Raw genomic sequence first — 25,895 nt, 5'->3', positions numbered from 1 at the left:
TTATGTAAAGAACTTTCAGATTGCAAATTTAAATTTATTTTTACCTTGAACTTGTACCTTAGCTCAAAAGATGCATATTTATGTCATAAAAAAATCGAAAATGAGATTGTTCAAAAATGTTTATCTAGTGCAAATGAATAATTTGTGTTAAAAGTCGAATTACAAAAAACTTTTGTTAAGTGTAACTATTTTTCTTAAACATTATCTTTAACTTTGCCAAAGATATCGAAGTCCATTCTCAGGATACAGATTTAGGAATATTTTAGTAGTTTTTTGTATTGAAACTTGTATGGATGAACAAATGATCTAAAATTGATGATGCTGATAGGTCATACAAAAATGCTGAAATTTGTATGATTAAATCTCACTCCCCAGACCCAATGTCACCCCCGATGACGGCAATGAAAAAAGGTTCACATTAAGTTTAATCCAAATTAAAAAAGACAACAAAAATAATTGCAGACAATTTCCTCATTCTTGGCAGTATGACTCTTTGTACGACCGCAAAGTTAAAATTAGCTTCGCGGCCCTCCTAGACAGAGAACGTCCTACTTGACTGCTCGTTTCAAGGAAACCATAGTTGATCCATCAAAAAAAAGTTGTTTTGTCAATTTTTTTTTTAGAATTAAAATGAAAAAAAGTGATCAGAAATGGTTTTTAATCGTGTATGAAAAGTTGTGCATCAACATTTTCAGCTGTTTATTTTGTTTTTTTAGGATGACCGCCTGATATCAAGCCAAAATGTTTAGCAGGGACTCTGACAGTTCTTTGTTTTCATCAGGAATAACCAGTGGCTGTGGCGACACTCTCACGAGGGTTTATTATTTTTGTGTTAAATCATAGTATTTCCACTGGGCCTAGCAAAGCATTATGATTAATTTTTTTTTCCAAAATCGCATTTGTTTACAAAAAATGGGCAAACAAATTACGATCAACTCTTACCATAGCTTATTTTCAATCATCTCAAACATATTCGACAAAATATTAAAAAATATATATATATTTGAGCAATAATTTTTTTTTCTAAGCTTTCAAACATTTAAAAATCAAATCAAATCATTTAATTTAAACATTAAAGTGAACCTATTATGTTCTGAATTATACCAAATTATACTGATGGATAAATGATTTGGACAATATTTTTAAGCATAGGGATCGTTTTAGTTTTATCAGGCCGAGTGTTATCGAGAGTTATCACCACTGACGATGCAAAATTTTGCTATATAAAAATCCTCATAAATCCCAGAGAATTGCTTATAGACGTTAAGTCTAACTTCTTGCAATAAAGTTGATTTTTTGTGGCTTCTTATCCAAGTTTCAATTTGAAAATCTAAATAATGTTAAAACCTAACATATTTTTTTTTATTTTGATGAAAAATTTCGTTATATTGGCTGCTTGATCACGCTTAATAACATTTAAATTTATATAGTTATTAGAAATTAATGTTTGATAAGTTAAGATTTTCGTTTGTTCAAGTATACTCTACGCTTTCTGTAAAAAAGAATAACCATTAAACTCCTCTTTTAATGGCACGACAAGCAAACCGCGCAGTTTCACTTTTCTCAGGGAATTTTTTTTTATTTTTTTTTTTTTTTTTTTTTTTTTTTTTTTTTTCACATAGAGGAGTCCGGTTTGTGCTGTCACTGAGTTCGGATCGTTGTGCTTCGTGTGTGCGGTTTTTTGTGTTTTAGGCTGTTTTGGGAAGTGTTTGTTCCAAGTTTTGTGTGATTCGGCCCATGTTTGTGCTGGGATTGGTTTTGCGGTCGAGTTTTTGATGGTTTTGTGTTTGATTCCCGTTAAATTCAATTTTTCTCTTAGATTTTTCCAATCCATATTGATGGTTTGCGCGGCGTCGGTTCGGTGTGGCTTGTGTATTAGTGTCGTCGAAAGGAAATAAATAACGAGTTTGGTTGTCTGTATGCGTGCGTTGTTCAGCGATGACACGAGGTTACAGCGGGTTACAGCGAATGTTGTAGCGCGGGTTGCGTTGGTGTAAGTGAGCTGTAATGTGAATGCGGTTACGGGACTGTTGTGGACGAAAGGAAAAAGGGGCGAAAGAGACACGCAGCACCACATTCATTTGAGAGAGCAGAGCGGCAGCCGAGCCGAGGTTTTGTCACATCACAAATTCTTTGGTCGTGGCTTGGGACTGGTGGAGTTTTCGGCGGGAGCAGCGGCAGAAACTGGTGAGGAAATTCCAATGGGAACCCAGAGCGAGAGAATGCTAAAGAATGTATGTGTGTGTGCATGTGATTTTACAGATCAGGGTTGCCGGATTGTCCAATTTTTATTTTTACAACCAATTTTTTTTACGATTAACTAAAAGATGAACCTTTTCACGTTTCTTTTATCTTGCTGTTCTTTGGCGCTAAAATGCATGAATAGCTAAAATGAATTGATATTCAAGCATATGTCTGCGTCTGGTTTAATGGGTTGGGTTTTTATTTCTTTTGTGTTGCTGTTTGTGTGCCTAAGACAGTAATTAAATTAATTATTTTTTTGTGTGATTGGCTGAGTGAATAAATGAATGAAAGAGTATGAACATTACTAATGAAATATTTGGTTTCAGAGCAAGCTTACTGCTGATATAAAAACGAACGGGTAGCGTTTTTCGGTAGTCGTGTGATCGATTTTTATATTAATGTTCATAAATAAATAAACAAATTTAATTCGAAAGTTTAGTCGGGTCAGTTTTGTTTTGCGCGTTCGTCGCCGTGTTTGATAAATGATATAGTAGTTTTCCTTGTATTATTTCTACGGCTTGAAAATATGTGTTTTGTAGGTGCGCTATATGCTTGCGAGGTATAAATTTAAAATTCGAAAAGACTCTCAGCATAGCCCGGAGAGCACGATAACGAGTATTTCTCCTACGCGATTGCCAAGCCCTTCTTGTTGCTTCGTAACTCATCAGTTATCGGTCGCTATTCTTATAACTATTCAAAAGTTGAAATCGTCTATGATCCACTCGAACTTAACACTTTAAGTAGAGCTTTGTTAAATACATTCTTTGTGGTTTTATCTTTCCACAGCCGGCTGTCTAAGATAATCCATCTAATCCTAAACAAACCACAAATAAACGGGAATAGTCTCAACAGCAGCATCCGATTGCTTGCCTTGGGAATAATACATCACCCCATTAAACAAAACTTATCGATTATTTGGGTCACATCATCATCTTCTATGATGAATCCTGACCATCACCCTTCCCTACTAACAAAATCCCAAGTAGAAGTAGTTTTCCGGCACACGCGGGGGTGTGGATATCGTATAGAACCCACCCTTGGTAGCAGCCTGTGCTAACTAACATTCCCGTCCCGTCCCCTCGAGATCTACAAACTGACATGGCGGGCGCCGTTGGTGGCCAACGACTGTTACCTATCTGCAGCAGTTCTAGTTTTGATGATCTTGATGTTTTATCTTTTCATCGCATTCATGCATGCTTTTGATAAGAGAAACATCACTTGATCGTTGAAGCGTATGATCGGTTGTGCTGTTAGGTTATTACGGTCCTGTTCAGCAACGGAGGAGGACAACCATGGGTGGTCTCTCATGCTCATGCTCATGCTCTCAGGGAATTTTTTTTTTCACATAACAAATTCCCGTTCATTATGATTCTCACTCCGAGCAGGTCGTAAACATTCGACTAAATCACTTTTCCTTCTAAGTAAAGAAACCTGAACCTCAACGGCGTGAAGCGTCACATTTCCAGTACTACCAACTTCAACCGGCTGTTTCCCGTTAAGTAAAAGTGACAAACCACGTCCGAAATTTTCCCACGATTGAGGTCATCCGCGCTGACGAACCTGGCGTTGATTGCGATAACAATTCCCATTTCTCGAGACACTCGCCCGGCTCAAATGACCACTCTACAAGACAGACAACAAACAACGGAATGCTCGCGACACATTTTCCACCGGTCTTAAAACTCGATCATCAACTACAACCACAACATGCTCTCAATCTTCACAGCTGGTCAAGTTGTCCCCTCGTCCGTCAACAGCGCTTCTTCCCTTTGTCGAGTTGTTCCGTTTTTTATTTCCATCAGCCCTGGCTCTGTAACTAAGCTCTGGTACTTAATTAAATCATATTCCACGCGGGCCCAGCCGTCATGACCATATTTTCCCGCCAACTTATCGCACAGCGAGCCATCTTGAACTACTTTTTATTAATCTTCTCATTGAAAAGTGCCGGCGACAAAATTGGGCGAAAAGTTCACCGCCCGGAGATCGCGAGTTGGCGCGAGCGAATGAACACCGCGAAAAAAGATTCAGGGGTGCATTGGGGTTAAATGATCATTTCGTCATTCGGTTTAATTTAAAAATAATTATTTTTTCGTAAATATCGCTACTTTGATGCGATGTAATTCATTTTTACAGTTAATTAGGCATTGTTACATCAAATTTGAGCTTTCAAACGCACTAGAAGGGCCAAATTTTAAAACATCAATGTTTGCCAATTTGACCGTGTTACCCCCAATTCCCCTTGTAGAACAAAAGAAAAGTTCATCCGCGGTCTGTCAGCAGCGCGCTGTTTTGTTTGCTGGATCAACATTTGGAAATGTCGAACGTTGAAGGAAATCGCTCAAAAAATGGAAATTAACCGATTTCAAATGTTATGGCCGCAAATGAAAGGTAAGGGTGGCTAATTTTTTATTTCGATCTGTAAAACTAGTTCTGGCGAGGGTTCTGGGCACTACGGCAATAGATTTTACCGGCGGGTTGCTTCCGGTTGAATTTGATTTGAGGAGAAGGTTTTTCAATCCACCAGGGGCTTATTCGGGGGCAACAGTTTCGGTAATCCGGAACTTCCGGTAAGTTTCATATTTGCAGTGTTTAGCATGAAAAACAAACTTAGACCAATCTTTCAAGTGTGCGCTCTTTTTGAGGAGGGGCGCAAACCGAAGAAGAGTGCAACTCGGGGGAGCGTTATTTCGGGGTTTGAGCGCAAATCGAAGGAGCGTTATTCCGGGGTTTTGGCGTAAAATGGGATTTTCTTTTTTAATTTTATTTACAATTAAACGAATCATTTATATAAGGGGTCATCCACAAAACACTGATAATGGGCCATCCTAAAATCTGGGTATCCAAGAACTCCCGGATGTCATGGCCTAGATAGCTACCTGATCAACGGAGGTCTATATGGGTGAATTAACCATCGGTGTAGCTTCAGATAGCTTTAGTGAACCACGATGGATACCCTTCGCCATGTTGGATTATTATGGGTCCTCCAGGAACTCCCGGGATTTATGACCTGATGATTTACCTGACTTCCGAGAGTTCCTGGGAAACCCATAACAATCCAGCATGGTGCAAAGTGTCCATCCTGGTCCACTGAAGCTTCTTGAAGCGATACCGATGGTTGATATACCCATATAGTTTCGCGTTGATCAGGTAGATCATCAGGTCATCACTTCCTGGAATTCTTGGATGATCGATAACAACGTACCCCAGAGTATCTATCGTTGTTCACTACCTGAAGCCACACCGATGATCAATTCACCCATATAGACAATAGGGTCCTAAAGCCCTGAGTCAATTGTTATGTTCAACGGTAAAAAACAGATTAAAACCCATTTTTGATCATTTTTTTTTATTTAAATGCAAAAAATAGGACAGGACAACATTTTTTTTGATGAATCAACTAAGGTCCGCTTAGAACGAGCTGTGATTTTTTTTTAAATTGATTTAAAATCGATTTTAAATCCTTCTCGGTCGTACAAAGTGTCATTGTACTCAGAAAAATAAGCTTTATCGTTGTGAACAATAATATCACAAATGTAAGCTTCACCTTTGGGCCCAATTGAAACAGAAACATATCAAACGAAATATTTGAAACCAAACCTGCACAACAACAAACAAACAGAAAAATGAGGCGTTAATTTGGATTCAACAAAGTATTTAATTCCTTTCGTTATTGCAAATCGACTTTTGATTGCATTTTCAGATTTGTATGAAACCTTGTCCATTGATGTTTTTTATGACCAAAATAGTTATTGTGCACTATTGCCTCATATTCTTCATACAAAATGGTGTCTGTCTATACAAGTTTTCGCAAATCTGTATCTTGAGATAAGATTTTCTGAATACCAACCATTGGCAAAGTTTTAAGTTATGACCAGGTTTGAATAAAAAACTTTTTTTAGTCTAAAAAAGCTTATAGTTACAAAGGTTAATACACCCATATAGACCCCCGTTGATTAGGTAGATCATCAGCATGGCTTTCTACCTAAGGTACTCGCGAGTGTGTAGTAGTGCGGTTGTCAAAATCGTTATCTCTGACTCTCTCACTCCACTGCCACTGACATTGTTTATGTTTTGCTTTTCCTGGCACGGTCCATTGTTCGTTTGTTATTGTTTTGGTTTTAGTGGCACGGAGTCATGCACTCACACTAATGCAAAGCAGGATCGTGAGTACCTATGATATACAGCCTTGGATCATCAGGTCATAACTCCCGGGAGTTCCTGGAGGACCCATAATAATCCAACATGGCGAAGGGCTAGGGGCAGGACAACATGGTCGATAGACTAATAATAGTTCGTTAACATATTTATATTTCGTCAATACTTTAACGCGACCTTACCTGGTTTCGTAATTCCTTGAACCACTGTCAAATAGTAATGTCAAACCGAACATAAACACAAAACATTTTGACGGTGAGGAGGCTCATGGAAATTCCGGAGGGACATTTATAAGTGGCAGGAAATTGACATTCCTTCAGAGCGGACAGTCCGGACAATGCTCCGTCGACCAAGCATGGTCAGTGGAGCGGATTCCTGATTCCGCTACGTCCCCCCACGTTGAAGGAATGACCCGAAAACGTCTGGTTCAACTAAACAAGCCTCCAACTCCTCCACCACCAAAAGTAAAGCACCAAGTTCCGGTGGCTATATCCTGACCCGTTGTCCTTTTCTAAGGACCCTGGATGAATTCTTTGGATAGGACGGATAACATAACCTAAAACTCAAAGCGCTAAGCAAAAACTCTTGGGCACCGGTGCCTTTCCGGATTAATGTAACATCCTCTAAGTGGCGCAAGTGGAACATCTTTCTTATCGCAGTGTAGTATGTCCACAGTATGTCTCATCTCGGTCCCAAACCTACGTGGACCGTGGAACATGTTTTAAATCCGATCACAAAATGTGGCCAACTGGAACCAGGCAGCGGAAAGGGAGAAAACAATCGGCAACGAGACAGGTTGCCTCCTTTTTCCACCAGGCAAGAGGAAACTATTTGGACATCATCAAGGTCATGGCTGCTAGCAGAACGGTTCGTTTATCCTGTCCAAATTATTATTGAAGAGAAACCCGGAAAATCACAGATGATACCGTTGATATTGCCTCCTCCTCCTCGAACCAAATCTTCTGCTTTCGCCTACTTTCAGGGCACCTCCTACTGTTTGATTTCCGTCAATTCAGGTCGGAACGCCAAATGATCCATTTCAGTGGAAGCTCTCACTTTCTGTGGCCGAATTTGGCCAATCTGGGACTGAACATGGTCTTTTTCTGTTAAAAAATGCCGAACAGTTTGCTTCTATATGGTTTATTTCTGTTTCATTCGCCAAAATTATTTTGGTTTCCTTCTGTCAAATGTCAAATCAAGGTGTGCAAATGTAGGTCATCACGATTTGCGTTAATCTATTGACCAGTATATCAACAACAACGTCAATATGTTAACGAACGTTAATTATTTTAACTCTGTACACCCCCTAGGCGAAGGGTATCCATCGTGGTTCACTGAAGCAAAATGAAGCTATACCGATGGTTAATTCACCCATATAGACCTCCGTTGATCCGGTAGCTATCTAGGCCATGACATCCGGGAGTTCTTGGATACCCAGATTTTAGGATGGCCCATTATCAGTGTTTTGTGGATGACCCCTTATATAAATGATTCGTTTAATTGTAAATAAAATTAAAAAAGAAAATCCCATTTTACGCCAAAACCCCGGAATAACGCTCCTTCGATTTGCGCTCAAACCCCGAAATAACGCTCCCCCGAGTTGCACTCTTCTTCGGTTAGCGCCCCTCCTCAAAAAGAGCGCACACTTGAAAGATTGGTCTAAGTTTGTTTTTCATGCTAAACACTGCAAATATGAAACTTACCGGAAGTTCCGGATTACCGAAACTGTTGCCCCCGAATAAGCCCCTGGTGGATTGAAAAACCTTCTCCTCAAATCAAATTCAACCGGAAGCAACCCGCCGGTAAAATCTATTGCCGTAGTGCCCAGAACCCTCGCCAGAACTAGTTTTACAGATCGGAATAAAAAATTAGCCACCCTTACCTTTCATTTGCGGCCATAACATTTGAAATCGGTTAATTTCCATTTTTTGAGCGATTTCCTTCAACGTTCGACATTTCCAAATGTTGATCCAGCAAACAAAACAGCGCGCTGCTGACAGACCGCGGATGAACTTTTCTTTTGTTCTACAAGGGGAATTGGGGGTAACACGGTCAAATTGGCAAACATTGATGTTTTAAAATTTGGCCCTTCTAGTGCGTTTGAAAGCTCAAATTTGATGTAACAATGCCTAATTAACTGTAAAAATGAATTACATCGCATCAAAGTAGCGATATTTACGAAAAAATAATTATTTTTAGATTAAACCGAATGACGAAATGATCATTTAACCCCAATGCACCCCCGAATCTTTTTTCGCGGTGTTCATTCGCTCGCGCCAACTCGCGATCTCCGGGCGGTGAACTTTTCGCCCAATTTTGTCGCCGGCACTTTTCAATGAGAAGATTAATATTAGAAGCAGGCAGACAGGGGGGAGAAAAGCTCATGCTCAGGTGATCCAATTTTGCGTGAGCTTTCCGCGCATGTTTGGCATCAAACGGCGTTTTTTTTGTTCCCTTCTGGAGTTTCCCCGGGGATGAGTTGGGGACTACACTTTATAAGTACCACATTGTGTATCAAGTCTATTCGATAACTGGGTGCACCACGCACACAAATACACACTTGTGATGGTTTGTGGGAGAAAAAAAGCCCTCCATTTAAGGTGTTGCACGAGCTCGAGGTCTAGAAAATAGGGGGAGCGTTTTGTAAGGGAGCTGACCTAAAACTGCTCGAGTGGTGTGCAAAGTAAGGGGAATTGAAAAAGGTTGGCAGAAAATTGAAGATGCTTAGCAATGTTTATTTTCTGCAACAAAAAGCATGTGGTGAAGGAGTTTTTGAGGGGAGTCTTTATCTGTAAAGACCTGTATGAAGAAGTACAATTGTTGCAAGTGGCAATTTGAAAGCTGGTAAAAGGGACCATCCATAACCTTCCTTCCCCTTCTTCGTGGACAATTGTCCATAAAAAAATCTTTTTTGTATGGAGTATGGACAATAGCTTACCTCCCCCCCCCCCTCACAGTTTCCACGTGGTTTAGTAACAGTAACATAGAAATTTATGACCAACCATAATTTAAATTTCGACGCCTGTATGCTCACTTGAACTAACTAGATAGGAATCTCAGCAAGCTTAGCACAAGAGAACATCGATCTATCGTCTCTGAATCTTAACATTAACAAAGGTGTTTGGGACTACAGAGCCATCCAGTTTTTGACAAACGACTTATTATCTCGTCAAAAATGACTAACTTCATTTTTCTTCTAAATTGTTGATCGAAACCCAACCTAAAATTCACACAATAATTAACAATTTAATTTTTTTTTGAGAAATCCGTGTAGGTTTTTTTTATTTCTTATAACGAATTTGGGGCCATTTATTTGATATATCGTGACAAAAAAAACCATTCTCTCTGAAATCAGCTAGTTTATTGAAATTTTGTTTTCTATTTTTTATAGTTTATTCAGGGGAAATCAACCCATTTCGGCACATTCAGCTTTCCGATCAACTCTCATCACTTTTGCAGTAGAGCAGTTCTCTACGGAATCGGTCTTTTTTCATTAATTTTAATTTTTGTATATTTTAATCCGGCTGAAACTTTTTTGGTGCCTTCGGTATGCCCAAAGAAGCCATTTTGCATCATTAGTTCGTTCATATAATTTTCCATACAAATTTGGCAGTTGTCCATACAAAAATGATATGTGAAAATTCAAAAATCTGTATCTATTGAAGGAATTTTTTGATCGATTTGGTGTCTTCGGCAAAGTTGTAGGTATGGATATGGACTACACTGAAAAAAAATGATACACGGTAAAAAAAAATTGGTGATTTTTAATTTCACTTTTTGTCACTAAAACTTGATTTGCAAAAAACACTACCCGGGCAGACGGTAATAACAAAATTCATGTCATTTCAATAACAAATTTTGTTAAAATAACAGAAACTGTTATTGAATATTCTTGTAAATAATTTTTGGAAGAAAAAATAATAACAGTTTCTGTTATTTTAACAAAAAATGTTATTGGGATGGTATTCAATTGGAAAAGTGGAATAAGACAATAATAACAGTTTAAGTTATGTTTTTCCATTTTATTCCATGATAACAAGAACCGTTATTGATATGATATTCCATTGCAAATGTTAAATAAGATGATAATAACAGTTTAAGTTATGTTTCTTCATTTAATTGCATAATAACAGGAACTGTTATTAGTTTGATATTCCATTGGAAATGAGGAATTAGACGATAATAACAGTTTAAGTTATGTTTTTCATATTCCCGAGCAGGAATATGAATTTGTTATTTGTAACAAAATAATTACTGAATCCGTTTAATGAAAAAATGGGAAGTATCAGATTGAATTAGAAGATGTACAATAACATTAAAATCATATTTTACAACTTTTTTTGGACTTTGCCCATTTTTTTAATCTGCCTAGTTAAGTAAAATATTTTAGAATTAGGTATTTGGAGATCCCATTTTCCATCCATTAGGTGCTTTGGACATGATTTGCCAATGATTATCAAATATTCTGCACCGTGTATTTTAAACCCTATACACTGAAAACCCGTTGGTTTGACACCACTTGTTGTTAAAAAAAGGGGTCACTTTTTAGTCTGACACCCTCTTTACATAAGCTTACACTTACTGCCAAACATTTGGTTTGACAGTAACTGTGAGTTCCGTGTTAAAAAGTGACAGTTCGTCACTTTCAACGCTGTAAAAACTAAAAAATGTCAAACGAAAAAGTGACCAACCACCGAGGGTACTCTCAGTTTTGAGGCAAGACAGTGGAAAAAACAAACGAGTTTAAACACACATAAAATTAAGGTGAAATCGGATCAACATATATTTGGGCTTCTTCTTCATAATCATCATTAAAATCATCAATCATTTGCAGTGCGTTTGCATTGGTAAGACCGTCACCATCATAATACATGGCAATATTTACAAACTAAGATCAAACACAAATTTATTTGTTTTGTTTGATAATAAATGTCAACATTTCCCAAAAGATGAATTCGTCCAGCAGTGTTCTTTCGAAAATACAATTGAACAGTTTAAGGTAAAATCGGCTCAGATCAGTTTCTGAATCTGATTTATTTCATTTTTTTTTGTATATGAATCGAATCTAGATTATTCAAGATGATTTCCAGAGTTTTTTTTTGAAAAGGACCAATAAACTATTGTCTTTCATATGTTTATAGGACCTAATCAAAAAAAACTCAAGATTTTTAGTACATTTTTTTGAATATTTTATTTTATTTTTACTAATAACCGTATATAACTTTGGAACTAAGTAGAGTGTATCAGATCGGATTGTATTTAAAACTTCTTTTTGAAAGCGAAACCTATCAGCTTTAGATGATCCCCGACGTGGAATGTCTCGATCGTGCTGATATCATGCTGCCGACCTGCCGCCCTGACCGCGTTCCGTTGAGCCATAGCGAAAACAGCACCTTCGCACAATTATGCTGAACAACATTTCTGCGGGATTCCGACCAGGACCAGAACAGGAATGGGAATCTCCTCGTTCTTGTTTGTTCGAGAATTTCCGCGCACGAGATCCTTGGCTTTGTCCTTCTTGGATAACGTTTCAACGAAAAACTCGACGACTACCTGTGAATGGGGGTTGGAAATTAACATTTTATTAGCGAAAGTTTGGACCGGATTGACGGAACATTTGATGCTCACCTACCCCTTACTCCAGCAGCACACCGACAGACTTGGTTTGAAACCAGGTCCGCCGGATAACTTTTGTTCGATCCGAGTTTGACCCGAGCAATCATGCGCTACTCTTCGGCTTCTAGTTTGGCCAGCTGCAGGTGTCACATCTAGAAATGTTGTGCATGGTGGACAGAAGCAGGATGGTGGCCGGTTTTTCTTGCGACAGTTCCATGCAGAACGTTTCCGGCAAGCTCAGGCACCTTGATTCTGATGAATCGTAACTGCTGGAGGAGGAGGACGAGGAGCAGGTAATGAAATTCTGTTGCTAGAATTGGTTACGGTTTGGGTGCTAGGATTTGTTCTGAGGCGGCCGGCGGCTGCTTTCTCCGCTCATTGTGCAGCATCATCTTCAGGTTTGGAGGAGGTCAACATCGCGCTGCTTGTGTCTAACGGGATGAGCGGCAGCGACGTAATCATCACCGGAAGCGCACCGTGATCCGGCGCTAGCTAACTTGTCCGATCTGCCTGTAGAATCGTCGCCAGGCCACGAAAAACTTCAGCACAAACCCGTCTAGGATAGAAGAATAACCGCAAATTTCGTTTGATTTCGCAACTCGCGGTTTGATTGACTGAAAAGTTTTGTTTTGTTTTGATCGCGTTTTCCTGAAAAGATGACATGGAATGTTGCGAGCGACAGCAGCAGTTTCAGTGATGCCAAGCCGAGGGTGAACTAAATTACGCCAGATAGGATTATTCTAAAATTCAAGCAAAACATTGTAAATGGACCAAAGTCAAACAAGTAAACATACAGCTTTTTTGTTGCAAACGATCCTGAGAACCTTTAACTAACGCTACACATTGAAAAAAGGATAAAAAATATCACTTATGTGTGAAAAAAATAGAATTTTTCAAAGGTTTTGGGTAATTTTTTGAGTAAATTTTATTTTGTACTGATTTTGATTTTAGTGTGTCGGGATCTAGGTCGGATTGTTTACATCTGCAGATTACAGATTGTCAAGAGAAACAGATTGGCAAATGTTTGACAGATCCAAACGCGCTGGACGCCAACCGCCCTTTTTACTCCCACAATGTAACTGAAAATTTTGCGGCGAGCTTTGCAGTTTAATTTTCGCACCTCCCCATTGCAATTTTTTGATTCATAATAATTAACAATACTAATACTAATTGAAAATCGAGTTGATAATCGAGTTTGCAGTCAACATAGAAAACTTTTTAGTTTATTTTTTGCATTACGGTGTTCGTGAACGGCTCGCGCGTTACGCGATTCGCGAACGCCTCCTCCTGCTTGGAAGAGCTGTCAAATTAAATTTTCCATCGTTTTGTTGTGGTCTTGTTCGTTGCGACTCGCGAATGTCGGGGTCTATTTTTCGGCTTGTTTACGGTATTTATAAGTGTTTCGCGGTTCATAAAGTAGGTGCAAGTGTCCACAGGATTGTAGGAAGTAAACAAACAGGGGGCGGTAAGAAGATTGCAATCCATCAAAGTGGTTTGTTGTTCGTCGTGTGTGTGATTGTTTGCGGATCGCAAGAAGATGTGACTGGCAGCAAAATTGTGGTCAAAATTGCCACAGACGGAAGCGCAGGACACCTGCACCGGCGCCCAGCAGAAGTTTTTCGCCCTGTGGAATATAGACTTCGTCATCCGGCAGTCCACCACTGGATTATGAAAGGTTTCGCCGAGCTGAACCTGCCGAGGACTTCCCACACAGCTTTCAGGTGATCATCTTCCCGGAAGAGGGCTTCAAGTGTTAAAGGTAAGATCCGGTAGATTTGTGTTTTAATCTAGCAAAACAATGCAAAAGCGCCATCGTGGGTTTTTAAACATGGTAGAGGATGTTTATATCTGGCATGAAAGGTTTGTTTACCCACAACGGCCGTTTTCCATTATTTTGCTAGAAAAATATTAAATTTCTTTTTGTCGTGGGTGCTTTGCGGGGGTTTAATTAAAAGTCTCTTGAGCAACATTTGCAATTTGGAAAGCTTCTTAAAAGCATTTTGACAGCGAGAGAAATTTTGGAAATTCTCAATTCACAGGTAAATTATTAACTAAACTCGAGATGTTAAATGGTAGAGGAGGAGGACGAATGTTTGTTCATTTGTACATGTAGCCTGATATTAAATATTATGGCAAAATAGTTCCAGCTGTCAAAATGCTTTAAAATTATTAAATTAAAAAAATGTTGCTCCTTTAGTTTCATTTTGATCAAAAATCTTTCGAAGTTCAGTACAATTGAATGGCAATGTGAACAAATTTTCTATAAACAATATTTATCTTTTTATGAATTAATAATTTAAAACGTTTCGTTTGTTTACTTGTTTTTAGTTTCTGTTAGTTTTTTTTTTTTTCAAAAGGACGCAGCAAACATGAAAAAATCGAATTGTTTAGCTTCAAGTCCTACAACTGCTCTGAACGCAAAAGATTCAAAGTTTGTTGACTCTTTTTGAAAACAACCCAGAGAATTTAAATAATTTCTCAAAATTTTAATTGTTAGATTGTTTTATAAGAATAATGATTTTTTTTCTTTTTCAGACTAGTGATCATCGAAACAAAATGCATCGTATTTAGTCAGTTTTTTTTGTGGCGATAAATATCACCGGCTCGACTAGTTTCAGATAAGTTCTTTAGTTTTTTTCCACGATAGAATAAGACACTTTGTGATAATTATCTATATTTTCAGAAAGGAGTAGCCAGAGAGAAGGCATAATCAGCCAAACATGTAAAGCCGACTAAAGTGACCTGAATCCGAAGTTTGGTAGTTTCTTATCAAATGTCTGGTGAGTCAGTGTTGTTACAACTTCCAAAGAATATAATACAGTAAGATTTCTGTTATTTTTCTGTTAAAAAAATCTGCTCAGGGTGATAAAATAATAACACTTTTTGTTATGCAATCAATCCATATAAATAACAGTTTTTGTTATTTGGGTGCTCCCCATCCATCGCTCAGAATAACTAACCTTGTTATTCTATTGTTCTGGATTCTATGTTATTAGTATGTTATTGAAATAACAGAGCAATAACAATTTGAGTTATTTTTCGAACAAATCTTTGTTATGGAAATTTGTTATTTTAACAACTAATCCGATCATCCCAATAACGGATTTTGATCTTCTCACAATATCAAAAACTGACCTTCCCAAGTTATTTCCGTCTGCTCGGGTATTTTTATTTATTTTTTATTTATTGATTTGAACGGTCCAAACATTCAATATTACGCCCTTTTGAAACCTTAGTCTTGATTTTAAATAGTTGAAAATATTTTTTTCGAAAAGATCGCAAAATTTCACGAATGCTTCATATTTTAACATTGTGAATCGGACCATTAGTTGCTGAGATATCGACATTAGAAAATGGTGGGTTGTTTGGGTGAGACTTAGAAAACATAAATTTTCCTGTTTTTAAACCTTTGCATGGCAATATCTCAGCAACTAAGGGTCGTATCAACAAAGTTCAAAAAAGCAAAATATAGAGAATTTTCTCAGCTTTTCAAAAATATTTTTTTCAAAGGTGGGCAAATATGGGCACTAATTTAAAAAAATGAAAAACTGCGACTATTTTCAAAAAAGTTACCTGAAAATGGCTATAACTTGAAAACGGTGCACTTTATCAGAAATTCACTAAAGTACTTTTTGATTGCAAATTCTATTTTACATCGAAAACTGAAGTTGAAAAATTTTTGCGACCAATATTTCGATTTTTTGAAAAAATCTGTGTTGATTCAAAACATTAGAACTCGGTCAAAGATTGTTTGCCCATTCTGGAAATTTCTGAAAAGTTGGCATTTGATGTCCTCTAAAACATATCAAAAAATAAAAAAAATTAAAAATAGTGTGTTTTTGCAAATCAAGTTTTAGTGACAAAAAGTGAAATTAAAAATCACCAAATTTTTTTTTACCGTGTATCATTTTTTTCAGTGCAGTCCATATCCATACCTACAACTTTGCGGAATACACCAAATCGATCGAAAAATTCCTTCAAAAGATACATATTTTTGAATTTTCACATATCATTTTTGTATGGACAGCTGCCAAATTTGTATGGAAAATTATATGAACGAACTAATGATGCAAAATGGCTTCTTTGGGCATACCGAAGGCACCAAAAAAGTTTCAGCCGGATTAAAAAATACAAAAAAATCGAATGACCGAAATCTCAGAGAATTGCTCAGTAAATAGTTCGAATGTGGTAGAAATTTGGAGTTGAATGGTATTTATGATTATTTAAAAATAACTTTGAAAGCATATGGTTGAGATTGATTCAAACATGAATATTTCAATAATCAGACTGGTCTTTTCTAATTTCAACATTTTAAAAATATAATTCAATATGAGAAGTTCTTTGAAAAGTTTTATGAAAAACAGACAGAATTTTAAAAGATTTCAAAGAAGTTAATTGACAAAAAATTTTTTTTTGATTATATTTTATTTTGACGACAAATTTTTCGAAAGAATGAAAATAGCAATTTTCCTATTTCGGCCATTTATTGTGGCCTTTTTTTAGAGCAGGCTTGCCCAACCTACGGCCCGCGAGCCGGATCCGTCCCATGACGGCTTCTGAAAATTGTTCAAAAACTGGCCCTTAAGAACGCAATGAAAGTAACAAACAATGTTAATGATTTTCCTCGACTATTTTTCCATCACGTTTTTTTTTGTTTTTCTTTTGCAAATCGCCACTCAAAATAAATTTTCTGGTTTCTTAAAGAAAATCAACATTATTAAAATTTCAAGCTTATTTTTTTCCTTAAATTTCTCGGCTTTTTATCACTTTAGATACTTCCCTTTTGATAAAAAATGAACACAATAATCTATTTATTGAAGTAGATTTTTCCGTTGATCACTTCCTTTCCTATGTAAGTACTTAAGTTGCTCCCTGATTTATCAAAAATAATAATGAATGGCATAAGAATTCAGTGTTACATAAGTATGAAATTACATAGTAATGAAATAAATGTTATTTCAATGAAAGACAAATCTGAATCCGAATCATTTGAAAACTGATTTTTTACAAATCTCGATTAAATTTTCAAAAGGTCCTATCTGCATAGGAAACCCATGAGGGATAGGTTGTTTTGAAAATTTAATCTAGAAATGAATTTTAGTTTATTTAAATAAATGTTTTGTAATTTTGTTCTCTCAATTTAAATCAAAACAAATATATTCTAAAGAAAAAGCATCAAACTGATATTGTTCAAAGTTTAAGGTTTGTAAGATTGTAAAATGTTTTCGTCATTTACCCATTTGAATTTTTGTGAGAGATTTTTATGATTTTTTTTTAGTAGGAACCATAAAATTAAAACTTTGCATAAGGAATCCTCCTTTTTTTAAATTCTTGGAAACTTCTAGTATCAAAAATACAGTTTAAGAAAGTTAGAACAAATATTTATGACTGCTGCTGATAAGACTTCTCTCAGCAATAATTTAATTTATCTGTTTAATTTTTATTTCCTCATCAAAATATCCGGCCCGCCATTGCTTCCGAAAACTCCAATTTGGCCCGCAGGGTCAAAAGGTTGGGAACCCCTGTTTAGAGTGGTACCTGTCTTCAAGTCCTATCGCCATCCAAAATTGTTCGAATATGTTGAAGGGAAATTTATTGTTCATTTATTGAACAGAGACATTAATGCTTAGTTTATAAAAATATAGATTTTCGACCTGTTTCCTTACGACCTTTTGTTTTTCAATAGTTTAATTCTAGATTAAATTTTCAAAACAACCTATCCCTCATGGGTTTCCTATGCAGATAGGGCCTTTTGAAAATTTAATCGAGAATTTATATATTTTTCTGTTTTTTTTTACCTTAAAGTGGCTACTACTAGAAAACGGTGCATGATTTTATAAAAATGTTGTGATTTTTAGAGAAAAAAACAAACTTAAAATGGGACTTACCAAAATTTCTTACAAAATTACATTGTTGACTTTGTTGATTGGACTGCTGGTAATTGTGATACAGCCTTAAAAGTTTAAATTTTGCCGATTGAAAACGTCTTTGTTTAGAAATAACTTTTGCGACCTTCATAAAAACTTATGAAAAATTAGCCTCAATATCAAAAATCCAACATTTTAAAAATGTTGTTACTGAGAATGCGAATGATTTCCATACTTTTAAAGGTTGAAAAATCTGTAAACTACAAAGCATTTGAATTGAAAAAAATAATCACTAACCGGGGCAATACTGAACGGATTGAAAATTTTCAAATGCGTGTGTACTGGTCAAAAATTGCATCGCGTCAACTTTGTTTTCGTCATTTATTATAACTTTAACTGGATTAGTTCCTTTCAATTCTTTCAATGCTGGTTCAGCACCAGTGAACTTTAGTCTTCTGCTGCAATGATATGCTATCTTTATAGTTTATAGGTTAGCTAATTTCCAATTCTGCATTAAAGAACTAAAACAAATTAATTAACGTAAAATGGAACTAAATAAGGTATATTTGTAGAAATATTTCAGTTATGCTTGAATTTAGAATAAATTTGGTTTCATTGTCACTTAAATTTATTTTCAATTATAAATCACTTTTTTTACACTTTTCTACCTTTGGATTGCCCTTAGAAAGAATGATGAGGTTAATAACTGATCTAACAAAGTCCAGATTGATATATTCGATTAAATATTACATATACAGAGAAACCTCTTTTTACGCGGTGGCGTTACGCTTTTTGTTTCGTCGATTTCTCTAAAACCATACAATATTTTTGCAAGCTTCAAAAAGCGTTTTGTAGATCTGAACAAAACCTACAAATTGCTTTTAAAAGATTGCAAAAATGTTGCGTCGTTCCAGAGAAATCGACAAATTAGAAAAACGTAACGCACCGCGTAAAAAGAGGTTACAATTCAATTTTCAATTCAATTCAATTAGTGTTTATTAGTAAATAATCAATTTACAATTTTGTGTTTCTTATTACCTAATAGAGTTTTGGAGTTCCTTTCAACTATGGTTTACACTATAATTCATTTAGATGTAATTGGATATTCTAACAATGGACTTGGCAAGAGAAGGAAAAAAATAAAAAAAAACCTTCGAGATTTGCTAAGGAAAAGGATAGAAATAGAAAAAGCTTAAAACTAAATCACAGTTTGTTTTGTCTGTTGACGTCGAAAAACTTCGCTGCACAAGACAGCTTATCCGTTGTAGATGTACTTCATCATCAGCTCACTGAGAGCTTGGAATTGTTCTGCCTTGTTTCGGAAGGCACGAAAGCGCGTGAGCATCTCTCCAGCAAGGGCGAAAAACTCAGGAAGCGTGAAGAGATCATCACCGGTAACATCAGCTTGTCCCGGGGGAGTACCGACGCCAGAAGCGGCTACTCTAGCGTACGAACCTCCCCAACCAGGAGGGAACGCTGGTTTGGTCGATGGAACCGCTCCGCCGCCAGCTGCTGCAGCGTTCGAGCTCAAAGTCTTCGGAGGTTGGCGGGACGCTGGCGCTTTCTTCTTCTTGTCCTGCTCCTCGAGGTACTTTTTCCGTGCGGCACAGCCACGGAAATTCGCCGTGTGGTTTCCACCACAGTTCGCGCACTTGACGCGCGCTTTGTGCTGCTGGGCGTTTTCCCCCAGCTGGTCTTTCCGCGGAAGATTGCACCTTTCGGTGAAGTGGGTCTCACCGCACTTTACGCACCGGGGCGGAAGATTGCAGTTTCTTGAACCGTGTCCGAACTTTTGACAGCGGTGGCATTGGGCTGCGTCGGCGGGATTCTTCATGTAGAATCGCCACGTCACAAAGAATCCGTCCAGTGCTTTGATCCGCCGAAGGTCCTGGATTTTGACGGACCCACGATCGAAGTACAGGAGGTACAATGTGTACGTACCTGTCACCGTTGTCGTTTTTGAGAGCACCTTAATCTCTCGAGGCTTAACCTTGATGCCCGATAGGTGTTCTTCCAGGTCGGAGATCGGGCGGTCCGGATATCCCTGAAGGACGATCTTCACTGGGACCTTCTCTGCAGGGTCAAATGTAAAAAACTTGAAGTTTCGCAACTTCAACTTCTTCACCACCATGTAGAAATTCAGTTTGTTTTGTGTAATAACTTGCACTGACGTTTTACCTATTTTCAGACAATATTGGAGGCCCTCAAGCAACTCGTCAACATCGTCTGCCAGCGTATCCAAAATAAAAATTGGAGGTGGACGTCGTTCCTTCGGAGAGTTACATTTTTTCTTCTTTTCTTGCTTGCGCGCAAGTTCATCATCGTCATCGTCGTCGCTAGCACTGCTGCTGTCACTGTCGGTTTTGTTTTCTTCTCCACTCAGAATCTCGAATTCGTTTCTGGTGGGAACGTTGGAAGTGGTTGTCGTCGTGGTGCTTGTGGACGGCTGCTGCTGCTGGCCGGAAGTGCTTCCGGATGCCCGGGTCGATTGTCTCGTCCGTACAGGGGACTCACGTGGACGGTATGACACGTGTAATAGCGATTCATCGATGACGTCACTGGGCACGCTCCCGTGCGCGATGGCGGTCGATGCGGCGTTGGTGTGTTTACCTTTCTGCACTCTGCCGGTAGATGAGCTTCGCGGGTTTTTCGAGGCCGCACTCGAACTGCCACGGCCACGGCCGGCCCTTGGCATGCTGGAGCAGCAAACTCGCGGGTAATCACGGTAAATTACGGCGAAAAAATCGAAAAGTTTGAAGAGCTCCGAACACTTGACTGTTGCTGGCTGGTGTTGCCAGTCCCGTTGAAAAAAAAAAAAAAAAAAAGAGGTTTCACTGTACTAAAAAGATATTGTTTTAAATTAACCCGAATCATACCTTAAATAAAAGGAAAAAAATATTTAAAATCACTTTCCACTTTTAATAGTTATGGTTAAAAGTTTTCGCTAAAACTATCATTCAAATCGCAATTAAGTTCAGTTTTGTCTAGACCTCACTGACCATTTAAATTTAAAACGTGTAATTAAAGTATTATCTTCGATTTTCATTTTCAGCTTCCGACACGCAAGACACCGTGCTTTATGGAGACGACGAGTGCTGGAAAAGCGAAATCTTTACATCACCTGGAGCTATCAACCTCTCGAGGGATTTAATTACGGAGTAGGTGGAAGTAAGTGGTGTGGAAAACGGAAAATCGCTTCGGCAGCGCGTACGGCACAAAAGTGAAAAATCATCGAACATGTGGACCTCCCCGGCGCTCCACGTGGTACGGCCCGCAAGAGTGCACTAAAAGCTTGGTTGTTTTTTTTTGTTCAGTTTTGCCCAGTTTTTGCGCGAGTTCATCGCAGTTTAACCTAGTGAAAGTGAAGTGTTCGAGTTTAAAGTTCAACGCAAGAGGAGCAATGTGTGATTTGAAAATTTGGCTTGGACCGCCCGAAACGGGGTCGGTGAGTCCGGTTTGAAAAGTGAGCAAAATATAGCAAAAAAATAAATAGAATACAGCAAAAACACACAGAACACATTCGTCATACTTGATTTAGCTAGGCGAGAGAGGGGGAGTCATTTTTCAGCCGGAAGCTGAACTGTTTTTCACCACTTTCCGAAGCAGCAGTTTGGGCAGTGGGAGCGCCGGAAGGAAGCAAAAACCGAAAGTTGAACTGTTTGGCGGAAAAAAAGTATTTGGAAGCAAAAAAAGAGAGAACGAACCCGGCAGCCACCATGGAATCCATCTACGGCACCAACAAGAACAAGTATCTGCAGAGTCTGACCGCAGGAAGTGACTTTTACAGATGTCCCAGCACAATTAGACCGATGGTGAGTTTCCCATATGGGATGTCTGTGTTCGAGGGTGGTGGGAATAAAACAGAATTGTGAATATTTTATGGTGCTTTTCGGTGGAAATTTGAAGCGGAGGGAAAAACGAGTTAGCCACCGTCCAGACATGTGTAATGTATAGGTTTGGGGGTTTCAGGGTGGAGTTTTGGTAACTTATTTGCTGGTGAGTTGATGGTTTTCAACGCGATGAGTCTGAAGTTTAAATTAACTAGCAGTGCAGCCAAAAAAAATCTGACTTATTTTCAAGTTAAAACATCGACAAAAATGTGATTCCTCCCATTTTTATCTGTTTCACTAATTCATGTTGAAGTAACTCTTTTGAGTACACTAAACCCCCGGTAGATTGACACGATTTTGTTTCACAAAACAATAGTTTGGTTTGGAATTCCAATAAGAACGTAACAAAATAATCAGGCTTCGGGTCCAGACTGTTAAAAGACTTTTATGCAAAATATTTGGGTCAATTTATCATAAATATTTGATTGTTGTTTTTTGTGATCATGGATATAAGAAATCAAGTTTTTTTAATGCTTTCTCTACTATGGGAACGGCATTTATCTTCATCGTGCACCTAATGTTGGCATATCAGCACTTTGGAGGACGATTACAGCTTTTAAAAAGCTTTTCCAGTCCATATCAAGCTTAATGGGAATTGTTAGCAAGCAAGTTTCAATCAAAACTGAATCGTTTAATCAAAAATCAAAAACAAAAAAAAAACATCGGGCTAGCAACATCCTAGCCAATAACACCTAGTTTTTGTGCTCCGCGTTTTTTCACCGATTTTCTACGATTTACGGTCGTTAGTTAACCGCGAGTGTGCGTCTACGCGATGCGTAACAGAGGCCGTGGCCGTGGCCACTCGAGTACGGCTCGGGGACGCGGCCAAAGCAGCTCTCTGCACCGCATCCAGAAGAACTCCTCGTCAGCGGCAAAAAACCCAGCCATTCTCCTTACGGCTGCTGACCAGACGACGATTCCGCTACTGCCACGTAGCCCCGTCAGAACCAGAGCATCTGGCAAGAAGGTCCAGCAGTCCGAATCGACTTCCGGTAAGCCGTAGATGAAAGGATCTCCATAACACTACATTATGTAATTAGTTAAACAAAAAATTGTACAATGATAAGCATAAAATTAAATAAATAAAAAAATAAATAAAAAAAAACAAAAAAATCAAATTATTCGCTCTACAGCATTGTCTTGGCGTTCTCGATTGCGAGATTCCTACTCGAAACTAGGTGTTCGAAGGCTTGATTGTTGAGGCAATTGCAAACCTCTTTTTACACCTTAAATTCCATCCACCCCGGGATTCGAACTGACGACCTTTGGATTGTTAGTCCAACTGCCTACCAGCGACTCCACCGAGGCAGGACCCAGGGAGACGACTCCCTACACCTGGACTGAGTTATCGACCTAACCTCTAGGTTAGACCGGGGCCAACATTTACTTCCCCATCCGACGGAAGGCGTGATCAGACAAATCTCGTCTCGAAAAATGCCACCGGGACCTTCTGGGATCGAACCCAGGCCGACTGGGTGAGAGGCAACCACGCTTACCCCTACAACACGGTACCGTTTCGTCGTTTTAGTTTAAGTAGTGAGCAAATTGCACGGAGTTCGGACCGAGTTCTTAAACTTTCAAACATACGAGGAATTCTCCTATGTGATAGAATGCTTAAATTAGATTTTCAGGCTTCATTCTGTTTAAAAAAATTATAACCATTTTTTCTTCAAAAATCTTATTAATTCCGCTGATAAAATTTTAAATTGAGAACAGTTGATGTCACATATGATCATGAGTTCTATTAATCATTTTCTTTTCTTGTATAAAAAGTTGCTTTGGACAACTACTTAACTATTGAAAAGAGATTCACCATCGTCAAATGAAATTAGAATTAAACATTGAATAATTTTTATATATTTTTTGAATTTCTTGATTGATATTGATCCTGGCAGTGTAACTTGGATTTTGCCCGCACTTTGCTCTCGCACTTTTGACAACAAGAATTCGAAAAATTAGGCAACCAGTAGTTGTTTATTTACATTTCCAGTCGCAGTTTCCACCAAACTGGACATTCGCACTTCAAAATTGCGATCGACAGCTGAAAAAAGGTGGCTCGCTTTGATCAATTTTTAGAAAATTTCAAACTTCCCAAGGCAGTTTGACAAGTCGCACCAGTGCAGTCGATAGCAATAATTTAGTGCAAAGTCCAAGTTAATGGGTATTGCGCAATAATGATCATCAGAACATGTTTATTGTTGTGTTCAGGTCTAAAAAAAAAAAAAATATTTTTGCTTTTCATTGTTTAGTTTTCGACTAAATAAAATATGCAAAATTCGTCATAAATAAAACAACGTATACTTTCAGTTAATCTTTTATTTGCTTGCTAAGGATAACAACAAAAAGTATAAATCTTTTACTATTTACATAAGTTATAAACAAAATATTACCAATGAAAAAAAAAAAAAAACTTTTGGTTAGTGCTCTTCAGCCCTCAGGGTAACAATTTTTCTCTTACAAGAATAAATAGTAAATAAAACACAAATATCATGCATGATTTTGGTTTTTTTTTATCAAAATACCAAAAAAGTTGCAAGTTTTATTGCCAAAGGTTTGCAAAATGTTTAAAAACTTTTTTTTTTTGCAATTCCGTCGTAAAACGACTTACTTTTCCTGTCATTTTTGAAAGATGAAAAAGCCTACTTTTCTGTACCAAAAATAACAGAATCGAATAGCAACACTTTTCAAAATAAATGCTGAAAAGTTCTACTTTTCAGCACTGAAATGGATGCTGAAAAGTTGAACTGTTCAGCACTTGTTTCGAAAAGTAACAGTTTTCATCATTTTTTTTATTCAAACGATTTATTGACAAAATACATGAACATTTGACTTATAATTTCACTCAATGGGTGTTTTTCGGAATTGCAAAAAATGTTGTATGGAACTCGTTGCAAAACTTGTTTTTTCAGCACTTGTCGTATTTATCCTACTCGGTGAACCTCGTTGGATAAATGTACGACTCGTACTGAAAAAATCGTCTTTTTGCAACTTGTTGCATAAACTACTATTTCTAAATTGCCTCATTTTTGAAACGCGAAATCGATGAATAAAAAATCTATAAAAAAGAAATATAGTTTCAATAAATCTGTTTAAAGTCAGGAGCATTTCTGCCTCTTCTTCGTTTTCACTTTTAGTAAGAAATAACTTTTTTATTTAGATGAAACTTTTTCCATGCATTTTTGATGTCGAATTTCTGGTCCATTTGGTTTCGGAATTTAGAAATTCTGAAGCTTAAAAAATTGCGAAATCACTCGTTAAGGCCGTTATAAATATTTTTCATAGTTTATGTGGCCCCCTCCCCCCCCCCTTCAAAATAGGTCCGAAAAATCAAGGGGCAAAAAAACATCATTTCAAAAAATTTCAAATTTTTAATGAAAACATGAGGCTTATCAACTGAAAACAAGCGAAAATGCATTTTTCTGCATTGATTATCATATTTAGCATGTTTGGGCTGGATTAAAAATATTTTGAATTTTTATGGAATTCCAATGTACAGCATCGCAAAAACTTTTTTTTTGCGCAAAAAATAACATTTTCGTCAATACTTAGATATTTTAGAAACTAATGATTGCAAAACAACTGGACATGTTTAAAATGCATTTTAAATCACATGTTTACTCAAATGTTGAAATCATGGTTCGTAAATTCAATTTTTAAACTTTTTTATTTTTTTTGCGGTTTTTATTTTACTGCAGTCTATTGGGATAATTCAAAGAAAGTTATAAAACTTTGAAAATTGGGTTTGAGAACTTTTTGATGGTGTTCAAATTTTGACAAAATATGTTTTCTGGAGTATTTTATTGCAAATTGATGAAATATTTGAAAAAATACAAACATGTTTCAGTATTTTCTTCAAAGAAATCTCCTATAAAATCAATAAAAAAAAAATCAAAAAAAGTTGCTCCAAGGCCCCCGATAAAATATGTTGATCAACTCCACAAAGAAAAAAAAAACATTCGAACTCGTCTTAATATTTTTGAAAAATATTAAGATATTGTTTGTGACAAAAATCTCAGTGCATTTGTCTCTGGTTAATCTGCACCGTTAACAGTTTAATTTCGTAGTTTCAAGAAACAGAAAAAAACTCTGATTTTCAAACAGGTTTTGAAATGTAAAAGTTCTA

At 37.3% G+C, this 25,895-nt stretch overlaps 1 protein-coding gene across 1 annotated transcript in view; it reads left to right on the top strand.

Annotated features, from left to right (window-relative positions):
• The window catches only part of LOC120416870 (mucin-3A), a 200,331-nt gene that overhangs the window by 41,886 nt on the left and 132,550 nt on the right, over positions 1-25,895 (top strand). Inside the window, exon 2 of the mRNA XM_052707165.1 lies at positions 20,935-21,694. Within this exon, the coding sequence (XP_052563125.1) occupies positions 21,599-21,694 (96 nt within the window). The 5' untranslated portion in view covers positions 20,935-21,598. The remainder of the gene's footprint in view (positions 1-20,934; positions 21,695-25,895) is intronic.

The sequence above is a fragment of the Culex pipiens genome, chromosome 2 (assembly GCF_016801865.2).
Source record: "Culex pipiens pallens isolate TS chromosome 2, TS_CPP_V2, whole genome shotgun sequence".
In the NCBI taxonomy this organism is placed as follows: Eukaryota; Metazoa; Arthropoda; class Insecta; order Diptera; family Culicidae; genus Culex; species Culex pipiens.
This window is presented reverse-complemented; position numbering and strand designations above follow the sequence as displayed.